This window comes from Esox lucius, chromosome 13 (genome assembly GCF_011004845.1).
Source record: "Esox lucius isolate fEsoLuc1 chromosome 13, fEsoLuc1.pri, whole genome shotgun sequence".
Taxonomy (NCBI): domain Eukaryota; kingdom Metazoa; phylum Chordata; class Actinopteri; order Esociformes; family Esocidae; genus Esox; species Esox lucius.
In genome coordinates, this window is record NC_047581.1 from 35,131,908 (window position 1) to 35,148,206 (window position 16,299).

Sequence of the window (16,299 nt, forward strand, 5' to 3'; positions counted from 1 at the left end):
TCTTATTAAGTTTACCTCCACCACAAAAAGCATCTATGAACTGTTGGCTTTTGCCACTGGCCGTTTTAACAGCTTATTAGCCAGTAATAGGCTTACTAGTATCTACTAACTTCATAGTGAGACTGAAGATGACATTTTGCCAGAAACATTCGCAATACAACCTTATACAGTTTTATACAGTTAAGGCTCACTATAACGTAACTACTGTATGTTGTAGCCAGCAAATGTGTTTTTCTATCCTGACCCAAAACGCATGCATGGATGCATACTTCGAAAATCCACCGTAAACAGTCACAAAACAGTCAGTCAGTCAGTGACATCCGCTCTTCTTGGCCGGCTCCACTTACGCGGTCCGGCAAAAACAGCTGCTATTGACCAGTAAACATTAAAGTGGGCAGACACTGTTAATCCCTGTCACTCAGTATGATAATATATGGCACACATGCCCTGTGTCGTGGATTTAGCTAACTTATAAACTATAGGTCAACTTGGCTACATGGAGGCACTGCTAGACAGGAATAGTATCTCTCTTTTTTAGCATTGTCAAGAAGAAACCTGCAAGTAGGAATTTCATTGTGCCATTTGCCTTGTAACACTGAGCATAAAAAACCATGGAGAAACTTGAAAAGGAAGTGACTTTCCACTGTTGCGATGCAGGTCACATGTCAGTTGGTTGTTTTGCCTGTGATCCTTGTCTCAGGTCTACTCCCTAGCCCTCTCCAGCTGCAATCTCCCCGGAGACTCAACAATAACATCATCATTCAATGGCATGATCACTCGGTGACATCAGCTGCTAGCCACCCAAGTCAGAGGAGCGTTTCATTTGTCCGTGGCTGCGAGGAGAGCTGGGGAATTCTGAGAATTCAATTCCACTAATTCATTCATTCTTGGGATTTTTAACTTTTCTCTTGTTGCAGTTGTTTTTATTTATTTATATTCTCCTGGCTTCCTTTTGCGTTGCAATGTTTCACCGCAGGCACTCGTGGCTCGTTAGAGTCAGACATTAGATGCTCATGTCAGGCCCGGGAAGGGAACATCATTATCCCAGCCAAAACCCACCCTATTTTTCCATCACTTGCTCACTCTCTATACATACATTTTGTGGCATTATTGTATGGGAATGTATTAACATTCTCTCTATCTCTCTCTCTCTCTCTCTCTCTATGTCCCAATTCTCTTTTTCAATCGCCCAAAGACACTGCTAATGTGATGTATACGATGTCCTACTTAAGTGTTGAGTTATACCTTTTTTCTTCTCCACTTGAAAAGTTTGGATTTTAAAGTAAATTAATCTGTGAGGTTAAGTTTAGGTTATTTGCTTTTATTTGCAGTGTTTTGTGTGCATTTGACCATTTACAAATGACAACACCTTTTATATATAGTCCCCCAATATCAGGTCACCAAAAGTATTTGGAGAATTGGCTTGACGTGCAAATCACGTCTTTTGTAACATATTTTGTGTATACATAAAACAACTGTCAATGTCTAATCCTGATTATAGGCTTTGTGTTTTCCTTTGGAGTCTGCTATCCAGTCTGTCAACACGAGGGCCAGACGTCAGTGGAAGTCAAATAAGCCGACATGAGGCAGAACATTTGTAAACATGGCTGAACTCTAAAGCTTACCAAAAACCACAGTTTAAGGAAACAGTAAAAAGAATTGTGCACTTGGGGACTCAACAATCGAAAATGGCCTGGTAGGCCAGGAAACAGCGGAGGACTGAAGAAGGCTCACCATAATGAGAGAAAGACCCACTGTGTGATGGATCCGGAATGACAGCCACTACCATCCACAGAGGTCTTCAACAACATACCTACAGAGAATACACTGCAAAATACAAGCCGCTAGTTAGCTTTAAAAAGACAATGGCCAAGTTACAGTACTTAAAAGAGCATCGGAATTTTGGAAAAATGTGTTGTGGTCAGATGAGACAAAGATTAATATGCACCAAAGTGATGAACGGACTGAAATAGAACGAGTCAAAATATGTTCCCCGTAAACCTTAGTGGCAGAACTTGAACTTGAGTGGCAGAAAATGAGTTATTTGTGTTATTACAGCATTCATTTCATCCGTATGGGTTTTTTAAAATCAATTTCAAAGCGTTTTGATAACCGTGTAAATATTTTTAGGACAAGATGACTTTCATATACATCTTCTCCTGCATTTAGCCAATATTATTGTTATTATTATTGCTATTATTAGTGAGCCTAAACACAGAATTTATTTAGAGCGGATCTAAAATTCCTCACGAAATAAATGAACGGTAAAATGTGGAAAGAACCAACATCACATGTTGCTGCTACGGTTTATGGGGATTATGATGCATCACCTATTTCAGTCAGTACCAGCCCTTCACTGAAATGCGTTGGAGAGGGCGTAACGGGTTTGGAATGTCTGCTTCATTAATGATGTAACCATTGATGGAAGCTGCCGAATTAATTCTGAAGTGTACAGAAACATATTTTCAACTAAACTACAAATACCTCCAAACTCAATGGAAGACGATTTATCATACAGCAAGACAAGCCATGTCAAATGGTTCAGGGCTGAAAAGTAGAATGTTCTTGACTGTCCAGATGAAATTCTCTTGAACATGCCTTTCATTTGCAGAAAATAAGATTTAAGGCAAAAAGACCTCAAACAACAACTGAAGATGGCTGCTGTAACGACCTGACAGAGCATCACCAGACAAGATTCCCAGATTCTGTTGGGGCCAACCTCATATATTACAAAATATATGTAAACAAATATTTAACATACATGTACATGTTTAATATATGTACAGGGCCCCAAAATAAGGAGACCTTATATAAATTGGTCATTTCTGAATGGTTAAATCATCATATTAACAAATACTCTCAAATGATAGTTTAGAATCTATAAGTGAACCTTTATGAAACTTGTTTTATTACCAATCCAAAGCTGGGAGTGAAGAGCCAAAAAAAGACAAACATTATTCATTCTCATAATAACTGCACAGAGTACTGTTTAACAACTCTCGTGATCACCAGGCTGAAGCATCATGTAAAGGAGGTGAAGTCAATGGAGAGAGACATGTTCTCTCGCTTTGTCTTGGTGCTCAACGAGAAGAAGGCCAAGATCAGGGGTCTGCAGGACACCATCCGAAACCTCCAGAAGCCGTCCGAGGAACACCATAGGTTTGACAGAGGGTGCACATTCTGACACATTTCTCATTTTGTCTGTATATCCATGTATAGCTATGTCTTTTTTAGCTTGTCAGTCTCTGACATATGTAGGCCGCCGACAACTGTGGCATTTTGTGTCCATACATTTTGTATGGACGTGTTTCTTATTAGGAGTTGATGATTTGTGCTTCTGAAGGACAAGAACAGGCAACAATGATATCACCTGTATTTTCAATCTGGAAGTGTGGCCATAGCCAAAGTCAGCCCCATAGAAAGACAGCCTCCTGACTGTTAAGGTTAGAGGGCCAGCCTCACCTCTGACCCCTCACCCTCGTTGCTCTCTGAAGAATAGAAGCACCATTGACAGTGGTTTGGCCAGTTTTTGCAGCTCATATTCTGTAGACTGCTAGACAGGGTAAGCTGATGTGAAAACGACCCGACTGCACTCACGGCTGTTTTTCCAAAACAACGCAGACTAAGTGCTGTAAGTTACCAAGTGCTCATTCGAGGAAAACGTCCAGATTGAATGTCGGTGAGGATTAAAATTCAGTCCCAGCTGTAAATAGAACAAATGAAGTAAGCGTGGTAGTGTGTGTGTGTGTGTGAACGAACCACACCTCTGGCACTTTTAGACAGTTGTGCTTATTCCTCCCTTTATTGGAGGAGGTCCAGTCCACACTGCAGTAAAAGCCGTTACATGCTGCTAATGCCCGGTTCTCCTGTTCTCCCTCGCGGCTTTGTACTGATTTGGAGATGATTGAGTTGGACTTATCCTTGCTTGTTTAACCAAATAAAATCAGTAGAAAATGGAAATTAGATTTTAATGTCGATGAAAGGGAACGAGCTGTGAAAAAAAAAAGAACGAGATGACATAATTGGATGGTTTTGATCAATGTCGCTATAATTACGCACGGTGCCTCGTATGTGGAGCCTCAAAACGGGTCTCTCTCTCTCTCTCTCTCTTCTACCTCTGTATCTTTCTGTAGGGTCTCAGGGGTAACTGTCAAGCCTCAAAAAGGTGACAGTATGACGGAGGCGCAGGAGGAGGAACAGGAGGAGAATCTGTCTCAAAGCTTCCACCCATCTCAGGCCGCCACTGTGCTCATCAGAGGTCTGTGTGTGTGTATGCATGGTTGCCATGGCTGTCCGTCAGGGCCTCTCTGTAGATTTAGCTCTTCAGCACCCCAAATACAAGCGGCAGTTTGGGTGGGGTGTTCAGCTAGGTTTCATTATTCGCCCATTCCCATTACGCTCTTGTCATAGGTTGTGATATAAATCACCGTGACAACATATAAGTCGGGCTCTCCCAGTCCTGGCCTACTGAGCTCCTGATTTTTTCACTGCTCCATAAATTACACATAGCAACAGAACAGATTCTAGAACGGAGGGTTTTAGAGCTGAGCTGCGTCCCTCAGGTTTAGCGGAGGTCCATTAAATTCTCACTAGTGAATAGCAAACCACATCTGTAAACTTGCAGAGTAACTCTGACAGTTTCGGCGAGGCCATCTGCGAGGTGGTCCTCCTCCCTGCGTCGGAGAAGGCTTGTGTGACGTTAGGCCACAGGATGTTAGTCATAGCCCCCTTCTCTTTGAACAGAACCAGGGGGCCCCTTTCTCAATGCCTGTCTGTGTATAATGGCTTGGTGTGTTCTGCCTATTCTGTCTGTGCGTCTTTGTGTGCGTGTGATCGCAACAGTGTTTACAGTCATTTACTCTCCGTCTAATCCCTCGTTGGGCGTTCCTCTTGGCTGATGGCTGTTGGCTGGATGAAACAGCCCCTCTCAGCCACAGCTCTGCTGCAACGTGAACGTTAACGTAATTCACTGCCAATCTACTAGGGTTGGGCGATTTCTGGAATGTCCAAACATCGTCAATTTGTGGGAACAGCGCCACTATAGAGACTGTGGTTGCGCACATTGGTTAACACGTTTTTAGATGGAACGGTGGCGGTGCTTAGGCGCATGAAGCCCACTTCTGTTCCATTTATGAAGTGGTATTGTTGTTACACCAATTACAATAGAAAATGGAGCTCCTTCAGTTTACACTGCCACCAACTTTCCCTCAAATTCTTGGGGTTACTTAGAAAATGTCTGGACTCTTGGGCAGAAACTTTAGAGGGGCACTGTGTAAAATCCTGCATGTAAACTAACACGACTCCCAGTTGTCTTCCCCCACCAAAAGAGACAGATTTAGTATTAGCTAGTCCAGGGTTAATTACAGTTAACATTTAGGCTGTGCCCACTTAAGCCAATCAAATCTGTCAATCAGATTCAAATATAATATATTACACTAATGCATGAGCCTTTTACCGCGTGCTTGCCTTTTTGATAATGAAATCGATGAGGCAGAACAATGGATGGAGTTGCTTAAACATTAGCATGAGTGGCCTTTGTATTTTCTATTGTGCAAATTGAGAGTTTTATTTGTGGGTCTGCGCATGCTGGCATTTCTTCTGCGCAGCACACCTAGCTGAGCTGATGGCCCTGGACGATCGCAGCTTAGAGGCAGCATTGATTGCTACGTGAGTGTGCTGTAATAACGGTTGGAGTCTGCTGGAATCAAACCCATGCTTCAACATATATATGTATAATGTATTTATTTTCTTTTTTTATTTCATTTTGACTCCTTTGTCCTCCATAGCATACAAGCTCATGCAGTTTAGTTTAGTGTTCATGCACACATATACAGGTTTCTCTTTGCCAGCTGATTATTAAGTTTCTATGTTATTTTGTGAACATGAAGTTGTCCCATGTGACTGTTTTGACGTACATGTACTTGACCCCAGTTAACCCAGGTCCCTGTCTGGGGATCCTGGTTAAGCTTTCCCCTTGATTATGGACTGATAAGAGAGTAGTTTGGATGACAGACCAGAGGGGCAGGGATAGATGAAACCTTGTCTGTAATCTTCAGTTTCGTTTTGTGGTCAGTAAACGTGACTCCCTAACACTCTTAACAGGAAGAACTTCTAGAGCCAAAAGTCCATTAAAAATGAAATGATCCAGGGGGTTTTAGTGTTGTCAGGGAGAGAGAGACAGGTAGTAACAGGGCAAAGGCAATCGGGATGGAGAGAGAGCAGTGTGGGAAGTGCTGATGCCGGATTGTCCCGCAGACATTCAAAGGCCTCTTAATCTACAGCATCCAAGACCAACTCCCTGCTTCTACCACAGCCTAGTGCATGTAGCCTCCATTTCATCAGGTACTGCACATCATCCGTCGGTTCTCCTGAAGCAGAATGCTGGTTTCTTCTGTCCTCTTCTCCAACTCCCTGGTGGACAGAGGAGGGTGCAGTGGGGAGAGGGGAAGATAAGGGAGGAAGGTGACAGAGGTGGAAACAGTGTTGTTACCGCCTTAGGGAAGTTTCTAGAATCTCTCCATTCATCGGCCACGGCCAGACATCCTTCATAATGAGTCGTCCGGAATTGTTTCTGTCCATCACTCAACACGCTGGCGGTTCACTGTCTCAGCAGGAATGCGTATCGGGACTTTTAGGACGAGGGCTAGGTTTGTGTCATCTGCGTGTTTTTCTTTTTTTTACAATGTGAAGGTTTATCGGTTTCCGCACGGGCTTGCGTGGAATGTGAGATCTTCGGTCCAGATTTAGGTCAGGGGATGTCTGGAGGGTTCCCCATGTGTGAAGGGGTTATCTTAGGTTATCTGAGGTCATTCTCCCCTAAATGTCTCCCATAAGAGACAGTAGTGATGGTGAACAAAGTCTATAGAGCTGCACACCAGTATATTTAATATGGCAATATATAACTTTTTGGCTAATCAGCTGGAACCTTACCAAAACTGCTGAATTTTAAGATTTTTTCTAGTCCTTATTTTTATTTAAATGATACATTTCTTTCCTGTGCTTTTATTTCCAGGACTGATCGACTCTTAATTTCTAATGTCTCTCTCTTGTCCCTCTACAGCTGGCATTGTATAAGCAATATGTTTGGAACACCGAATCAGAATAAAATCATCAATGAATGAAAATGTGTGAGAATTTGTGAGAATAGCAAGACATATCATATGGGCACCTGAGTCTCGCTAATAAAGTCTGTGCAGGGTGCAGAGTTTTTTTCCCGGCAGATAATAAAGATTATGTTGTATCGTGAAGTCTCTAGCCTAACAGACAGCAGGACAGGTCATTAAACTGGGGATAAGACCCAAGCAGTAGTATAACAGAGCCTGAAAAGGTCATGCTTAAATGGCAGTTGCACACTTACAGTCAGTGTTGGGCATTGGAAATTGTATTATTCAAATAGAATTTAAAGAAATTCTTGGATATCCGGGTACCAGTATGTTTTTTTTTAACCAGAACACTACAATATACTGCATGAAGGAGCCGGTGTCATTCTCTTATAATGTCTCTTAGATAAAAAGATAAGAACAAGTGTGCAGATGAGTGAGAAGCAACAGTGTAGTAGCCATGCCCAACTCCCTAGAGAAGTTTTTCACCCACTGTTTCTCAACTCATAACATTGCATTTTTAAGGAGAAGCTAGCTAGCTAAGCTATATGCTATTAGTGTATAGGCTTACGCCAACATGTTCTGCAACCTCAACAACACTCAGAAACATCAACAGCCTACCTTTATGTTGCTCTTTGTAGGCTACACATTTTTGTGTTGCTAACTTTTACAGTGGATATAAAAAGTCTACACACCCCAGGTTCTTGTGGTGTAAAAGAATGAGACAAAGATAAATTATGTCAGAACGCTTTCCACCTTTAATGTTACCTATAACGTGAACAATTCAATTGAAACACAAATTGAAACCTTTGAGAAAAAAAACAAAAAACAATAACCTGGTTGCATACGTTTACACACCCTTAAACTAATACTTTGTTGAAGCACCTTTTGAAGCCTTCAGGTGAAGCCATGCTTTTGTGGATTTGGATGTGTGTTTTGGGTCGTTGTCGTGCTGAAAGTTGAACTTCCTCTTCATCTTCAGCTTTCTAACAAATGCCTGAAGGTTTTGTGCCAATATTGCCTGGAATTTGGAACTGTTCATAATTCCCTCCAACCTGACTAAAGCCCTGGTTCCAGCTGAAGAAAAACAGCCCCAAAGCATGATGCTGCCACCACCATGCTTCACTGTGGGTATGGTGTTCTTTGAGTGATGTGCAGTGTTGTTTTTGCACCAAACATTCCTTTTGGAATTATGGCCAAAAAGTTCCACATTTGTTTCATCAGACAATAACTCATTTTCCCACATGCTTTTGTTGGACTTGATGATTGTTTTTACAAACTTCAGCCGGCCTTGGATGTTTTTCTTTGTAAGAAAAGGCCGTTGTGCCACCCTAACCCATAGCCCATTCATATGAAGAATACAGGAGATTGTTTTTGCATGTAGCACACAGCCAGTACTTTCCAGAAATTCCTCCAGTTCCTTTGATGTTGCTGTAGGCCTCTTGGAAGCCTCCCTGACCAGGTTTCTTCTCGTCTTTTCATCAATTTTGGAGGGACGTCCAGTTCTTGGTAATGCCTCTGTTGTACCATATTTTCTCCACTTGATGATGACTTCCTAAAGACAAAAAACATTTATGAAATATTCCAGTCTGGTTTTAGATCCCATCATAGTACTGAGACTGCACTCGTGAAGGTAACAAATGACCTTCTAATGGCCTCAGACAAAGGTTCCGCATCCGTCCTGTTGCTTCTTGATCTTAGTGCTGCTTTTGACACTATTGATCACTCCCTTCTCTTAGAGAGACTGGAAACCAATATTGGGCTACGTGGACATGTTCTAGCCTGGTTTAAATCTTATTTATCTGAAAGATATCAGTTCGTTAGTGTGGATGGCATATCCTCTGACAAGTCAAAGGTATGCTTTGGAGTTCCTCAAGGCTCGGTTCTGGGCCCATTACTTTTCTCACTATACATGCTCCCTCTGGGCGATGTAATCCGAAATCACAATATTAACTTTCACTGTTATGCTGATGACACACAGTTATATATTTCAATGAAGCATGGAGAAGCCCCTAAATTAGCTATTTTGGAAGCATGCGTTTCAGATATTAGGAAGTGGATGACAGAGAATTTCTTGCTCTTAAACTCAAATAAAACAGAAATGCTCCTTTTAGGACCCAAAAAACAAATAGCGTTGTTAGCAGATCTCACTGTGAACCTCGACGGCTGCATGGTCGTATCCCAAAAAACTGTAAAAAACCTTGGCGTTACCCTTGACCCTGACCTCTCCTTTGAAGAACATATAAAATATGTCTCAAGAGTTGCTTATTTTCATCTTCGAAACATCGCAAAAATTAGAAACTTCCTATCAAAAACTGATGCAGAAAAATTAATCCATGCTTTCGTTACTTCTAGATTAGATTACTGCAATGCTCTTATCTCTGGTTATCCAGACAAATTAATAAATAAACTTCAATTAGTGCTGCACACAGCTGCTAGAATCCTAACTAGAACAAAAAAATTTGAACACATTACTCCTGTCCTGGCATCCTTACATTGGCTGCCTGTTAGGGTTAGGGCTGATTTTAAGGTTTTACTCTTAACCTATAAATCAATACATGGACTTGCTCCTACTTACCTTGCTGAAATGATCCAGCCATATATACCTACACGTAACCTTAGATCGCAAGACGCAGGCCTTTTAATTGTACCTTGAATTTCTAAACAAACAATTGGCGGCAGGGCCTTTTCTCATAGAGCTCCACTCCTGTGGAATGATCTGCCAATTAAGGTTAGAAATGCAAACTCAGTGCAAACTTTCAAGTGTCTACTAAAAACTCATCTCTACAGCACGGTTTATAATTAGGTGTAGCCTGGCCCGGGGGCTTGAAGGTGACCAGTAGGCTTGATACTGTCCACCCTTGCTGTCTTGCCAGGTGGGCTCTCGTCGCCACTGGGATGCCCTCCCTCCAATGCCCTTCGGGGGAAGAGTCACTGGCTTGTTGTTGACTCTCTATTGCGCACTTGTGCAGTTGGGCTGTACGCTACTAGCAATACTCGGCCCTCATTCAGGGGGGTTGCGGTTGGTGGGTGTCCCTTTGGTTGATGCCTGGCAATGTGGTTGGATTGATTTCCTGCCTGTTGGGCCCTGTCCGGGGCCTCCCCCGGGTAGGGCCACAGTGTCACCGGACCCCCCCGTCTCAGTTTCCAAGGTGTTACGCTGCTATATTATTGTGCTGGGGGACATGAGGGATGTACTACTAACTTTTCTCAGTTTCCTCCAATTTAAAATTTTAGAAGGAGATGAGGTCCTGGTCCACACCTGCGGATTACCTGGTTTGGGGGGACCGTTGCTGTTCCTGTCCTTGTCCACTTGGTCATACTTCTGACCTAGTCTAAAATCAAATATACTCTGGATTTAGCCAAGAGAAATTTATTTATTATTCCAATTGGACTCTTAATATCTCACCCGGCACAGCCAGAAGAGGACTGGTCACCCCTCTGAGCCTGGGTCCTCTCTAGGTTTCTTCCTAAAATTCGACCTTCTTAGGGAGTTTTTCCTAGCCACTGAAATTCAACACTACTGTTGTTTGCTCCTTGGGGTTTAAGGCCGGGTGTCTCTGTAAAGCACTTTGTGACAACTGCTGTTGTAAAAAGCGCTTTATAAATAAATTTTGATTGATTGATTGATGACTGTCTTCAGTGGGTTCCAGGGTATATCTAATGCTTTGGAAATTATTTTGTACCCTTCTCCTGACTGATATCTTTCAACAATGAGGTCCCTCTGATGCTTTGGAAGCTCTCTGCAGAACATGGCTTTTGCTCTGAGATGCAACTAAGAAAATGTCAGGAAAATCCTACTAGAACAGCTGAACTTTATTTGTGATTAATCAGAGTCACTTTAAATGATGGCAGGTGTGTAATGACTTCTATTTGGTTAATTCTGAACACAGCCACATCCCCAGATGTAAGAGGGTGTGCACACTTATACAACCAGTTTATTGTAAGGTTTTTATTTTTCATTTTTCCCCCTCGAAGATTTCAGTTTGTTTTTCAATTGAATTGTTCACATTATAGGTCACATCACAAAAACCTGGCATTTTTACAGGGGTGTGTAGACTTTTTATATCCACTGAAATTCCGTATGAATTCTTGTCTTGGGTTGGTGAACCGTCATCCAGATTGTGCCTTTTTGACTGGGCTACCAGTTCTTTTGCTTTGCTGGACCAACAACAACAACTTCTCGGGTAAAGGTGCTTGTATTTCTATGTTGTGGGGCACAAAAAGGTTTTATACAAAAACTCTTTAATGACTGCATAATAATTTTATGGCCTGCCTTTTGGCTCTTAACAATCTGTATCATTGAAGCATTACGGATTGTGCAATATACATTTTTAAGGAAATGTTCTATTATGGCAAAATTTGTAGTGATTATTGGGAATTCCCTTTAAAAGTGAATCAAACAGAAACTTTGCCTTATTGATTAAATGTAAAGTGTGTTTTGTCTGTGTTTAATGTGTTTGTGTGTATTCCAGTTTTACTATCTTTGTGTGGATTACCAAAAGGATAAAGGCTATTTTCAGATCAGCGGTTAGGTTAAGGGTTAAAGTTTCAATTTGATTTAGGTTCAAACTTAGGAGTTAAGTTTAGGGTTAAGAATTTGGGTTCAGGTTAGGGTTACAGTTATGGCTAGACAAATATGTAGGGGTTAGGATTTTACACATGAAATGTGTGTTTGTCAACCAGGTGTCTCCAGCCAGACAAGCTCAATGGAGGAAGCTGAACGTGACAGCGAAGATCTGTTTCCAAGCCGAAAGCGTCAGCTCTGTTATCCTCACAGCCCTGGGTCAAAGGTCAAGAAGCCCTCTTCAGACCAGGAGTAAACTCCCAGGTTAGTGTAGCAGCAAATGGAGCCCTGGTACATTTAGTTTCTTGTTAGTTGTAAATGTTATTAACACAATTTGTATTGTCGAAATGGCAAATTTAACATTATCTTTTATTCATATTTAGATTTTTGCCATCAATAACATCATACATTTTAATAATTTTAAGGTGAGGGGTCAGTTTTCTTTTTGCATTTGTTCGACATTTACTATTATTTTACTATACATGCAGTATGGTGCCATAAAAACTAGCAGTTTGCTAGTTGGGGCTCCTAATAAAATACTACATGCTAAACGCCGTATTGAAGTTGTAACACATTATATATTTTTTTTGCATGTTGTAAGATGTAATACAAAATTGGTGACATAATAAACAATTGGATTATGTTGTACACAAAATATGGGGACCCATCTTAGATCTTTAGATCTCCACTTCCATCGAAAATTATATAAAAACCGATACAGTGTTAATGTTTGCAGAAAACCCCTCAGAAACATTCTCTGAGATCAGGGTCTGCTACCGTACAGTCATTCATTGGTTTTCAGTCCTGATTCCTGAAGTATGCATCATTCTGTTATGGCATCTTAAACCAGACCTTCCAGTCATTACTACAAAATGTGCGTAATCTTATTAATCTTTCCACTTCCTGTAAAACTCTTTAGAGCATTCACTCCACCTCCATAAAAAGGCATTGGGAGAACACATATTTTTTACCCCCCTTTCTCCCAAATTTCATCATATCTACAGCCCTGTCCCATTTAATCGACAATTGGTTTTACATAGCTGACCATAAATGGACATGCCTTTTACTTTATGTTTTAGGTATGTCTTAACTAGTTTCTTTATACTTCAGTACAGATAATATGATCTGGCTGTATCGTAACATGAAATATAAAGTATTCCCTGTAATTCTGTCTGGTTTTGCACTCCCCTGGGGCTCAAGTGTTAGAAAACAACTCAGTCTGCAAGAATAATAAAACATTCTCAGGCAATTCTGTAAAATTTAAAGTAGTGACCTAGCAGCATGGTAAAATTCTCAGGTTTGTCTTCAAAGAATGTGACACACTGATGCTTATTAATAGGCTTGACGAAATGACTAGGAAAAAATTTAGAATTAAATAGAAGGAATACACCCCAAAAGATTTAGGCATACTACATGATTTGCCAAATAATGACAGCTTTATCACAAATATGTGATCTAATCACAAGGTGTATTTTTGGAATAATACATGTGTCCTGTCTATTTTAGACTTTTTGTGAACTTCCCCCCTAAACTGTGCCAGACTGGAAAAAGACAATAAACACTTAGGGTCTCAGGGTAGTTGTTGGTCTGTTGATGTTTATGGTCTGGGGTTGTGCTTGGCAAAGTGGGAGGAGCTATTTTCTGGTTGACCATAACCAAACCCCAACCCCCAGTCTCAGGTGGAATAAGGCCTATTTCTAGGCTTTTCACACTGCACCAGTTTATCTTGACGAACAAATCTTGTGGCCAGATTTGCGTTGGAGATGAAAAATGAAAAAATCACACCATATAAACAGATGAAAATCTCAACTGTTACATGCTGTCTTCCCTAAGTTATGTGGTGCTCTTTCCTGACAGATAATCTCACACACTCTTAGACAACTGCACTTGTAGTGGCAACAATATATTTTAAATAAGATTTGCATGACGTTAATTCAATTTTCTCTTCACAATTGCAGCAAACTACTCTCGCTGTGTCGTAAGGCCAACACAATTACAAGCAGAACTTTCGCCAGACCTCTGAGCTGGAAGGCTCAAACTCATTATCTATGTAAACTCACTGACTATGTTGTTTACCTGGTAACTAACATGGCACTCTGTCGAACAAGTGCTGTTGCTGGCGATAGTAGAATTGTTACAATGTCAGTTTGAGATGTTTGGTGCTTCCTAATGATTTTTCTTTCTTATTATGTTGATGGAGCTGGAAGGACCTATAGAATCAGACTTCATTCTTCGCCGCTTATTCCACTCTAATACACGTTAAGCGAGACATTGCCTTCTAACCTCAGTAGCTGCAGAGAGTATCTGTTTAGAAATATGTGCCACGTTAATTGGGAAGGTGACATGCGACAATTGACATTTTCAAGTCTAGTTCATCTTAGCAGGATTACTTCAGTGTGAAAACGTTCTATGTAGTGGGGTCTCAAATCAGTCATCCCGTTTCTGTTGTCATTTCTTATGTCTTATCTATTATTTTGTTGTATCTTAGGCAAGCTCTCTTAAATTCCTCTTGTGTCCCGTTGGGTCTTAGGAGGACCTCAGGCCTAGGAACAATGCCTCAAGACTACCTGGTGTGATGACTCGATCCTGGCCATCTAGTTGTGTAGCAGATGTAGATTTTGCCTTTACAACTCCTACTGTTGCTTGGCCACAGCTCACCACTATCCAACTTTTTTATCCCACTTGTCTTCTGAAAGTCTATATTTTTTATGAACAATGAGACCTTAATAGATCATGTACTCCTTCCTTTCTATGGAGTTTTTCCTAGTGTCTTATTTCTTGCTCTTTGGGATTTTAGGCTGGGTGTCTGTTGGAGGACATCACAACTGCTGATGGGAAAAATATGTTTATAAAATAAAGTTAACTGATATACTTTTTCAAAAGTGTCTGTATTATGATTTCTGTGTGTTTGCTTCCAACTGAACCGATTACAAATTGTTTCCATGTTTTATAATGCTTCCTAAATTGTGCAAATGACCACTTTACGAAAGTTTCAACGGATTCCAGGGTTCTACTTCCCAATATGGGCGAAAAACAAAATAATACGATTTATGTTATTTGGGATTTCATGATTGGAATGTTTCATTGTTCTGGTTGTTGGTGTGTGGATACTAGGAAATAATTTGTCTTTGGTAAAGAGCACTTTCGCTACAGGATTAAGTGTGGTCTTGAACCACACGGTAAGTCAGTCACAGTTTTGGAAACCGACAGAAGGTCTACTGTGTTGCAGAAATGTTGTATGATGGTTACGGGACAAATGTGTTACAACACACAATGCATTGCACTCTGCTGTGCATGGGGCTGCGTAGCCGCAGACCCGTCAGAGTGCACATAATGACCCCTGTACACTGTCGGTAGGGCATGCAAGCGTTGGATCCGGACCGTAGAGCAGTGGAAGAGAATCCCGTTTTCATTCACGTGGACGAGCGTGCACGTATGCAGTTTACCGGCTCCAGCTAGGCGACAAACAGTGAAGTATCTGCTGCTAACGTCTTGGTGCCAGATGCCACAGGACACCTTCAGGGGTCTTGTATAGTCCGTTCCTCGGCGGTTCGGCAATGTTTTGGCGGCAAACAGAGGACCAATAATATATTTTTTTTGTGTGTATTATTTCATTTAACCAGGGACAGATGAATATGAAAAGTTATTATATGTCAGAAGTTGATGTCACAACATATGTGACGGTACATAAGTACAGATAGGGAGCCCAGGTAACCAACATAAGGGGGGATAATTATAAAAACAGACTGAGGTGCAAAATGTATCACAATATGAGGCGACATAAATACAGTTGGTTTCGGTGCTTAGCGTTTGCAGTACTCAGTTACCGGCTCCGACAGTATACGCTAGACATATAAGTGCTGATAAAAGTGTCAAGAGTCGTTTGCTGTTTGTTCCAGTAATTGGCAATAGAGATACTTTAAGAAGGCTGGGCGAAGGAAGTTTTGACGTTAGGGATGAGTTATCTGCTAGATATCTGTGAGTTATCTGCCAGAGCACAGAATTCTATTGGGTAGACAGATGTTGAGGAGTGAGCTGAGCTAAAAGGGGGATTTGCCTAGGAGGGACTAGTAGATGAGCTGGTAGCATTGAGTCCGGCGTTATATGCATAGCAAGAGCGGGTTCAGTGTCTAAAGATAACAGTGATGGGTGTTGAAGTGAGCATTAGTAGCCAACCAAATGGCATTACTTCTAATGTATTGAGATGAATGTTAGTGGCGAGCCATAAAACAACATTGCCTTGACTGGCAGGAAGTCCACGACTGGCAGGACAGTCATTTTTACAAGAGCATGTTTTGCAGCATGGGTGAACGACAGCTTTGTCAAGAAATGAATAAATTATTCTGGATTAGATTTTAAACAGGAGTTGGCTAATATGGGTCTGGAAAGAGAAGGGGCCGTCTAACCAAATGCTTGGGTAGTTATTGATATCAAAACGATTTGATATCAAACTAAGGTGCAAACGATTTGGGCATCAGCCAGGTAGAAGTAGCTTCCGATTTTGTTTTTGTTTTGTTGAGGAGTAGTTGGAGATTAATAATATTGTGTTGTGTTTTACTGAAGCCATGTTAAAGGCTGGTCAGCAAAGAGTTCAGTATAGGGCCAGATGCATTCAAAATAGTGTTGTCAGTG

The 16,299-nt window shown here is 41.2% G+C and overlaps 1 protein-coding gene across 4 annotated transcripts in view; it reads left to right on the plus strand.

The window, feature by feature from the left end:
* LOC105027579 (DNA repair protein XRCC4) overlaps nt 1-14,535 on the plus strand; it is a 42,679-nt gene extending 28,144 nt beyond the window's left edge. For 2 of the 4 annotated variants that reach the window (XM_034296533.1, XM_034296532.1), the window contains exons 5-8: nt 3,013-3,171; nt 4,134-4,258; nt 11,787-11,931; nt 14,198-14,535. In XM_034296533.1, coding sequence (XP_034152424.1) covers nt 3,013-3,171; nt 4,134-4,258; nt 11,787-11,923 — 421 coding nt within the window. In that variant the 3' untranslated portion in view covers nt 11,924-11,931; nt 14,198-14,535. The remainder of the gene's footprint in view (nt 1-3,012; nt 3,172-4,133; nt 4,259-11,786; nt 11,932-14,197) is intronic. The other 2 variants (XM_034296534.1, XM_034296535.1) reach the window with 2 other exon arrangements.
* The last annotated feature ends 1,764 nt before the right edge of the window (nt 14,536-16,299 follow it).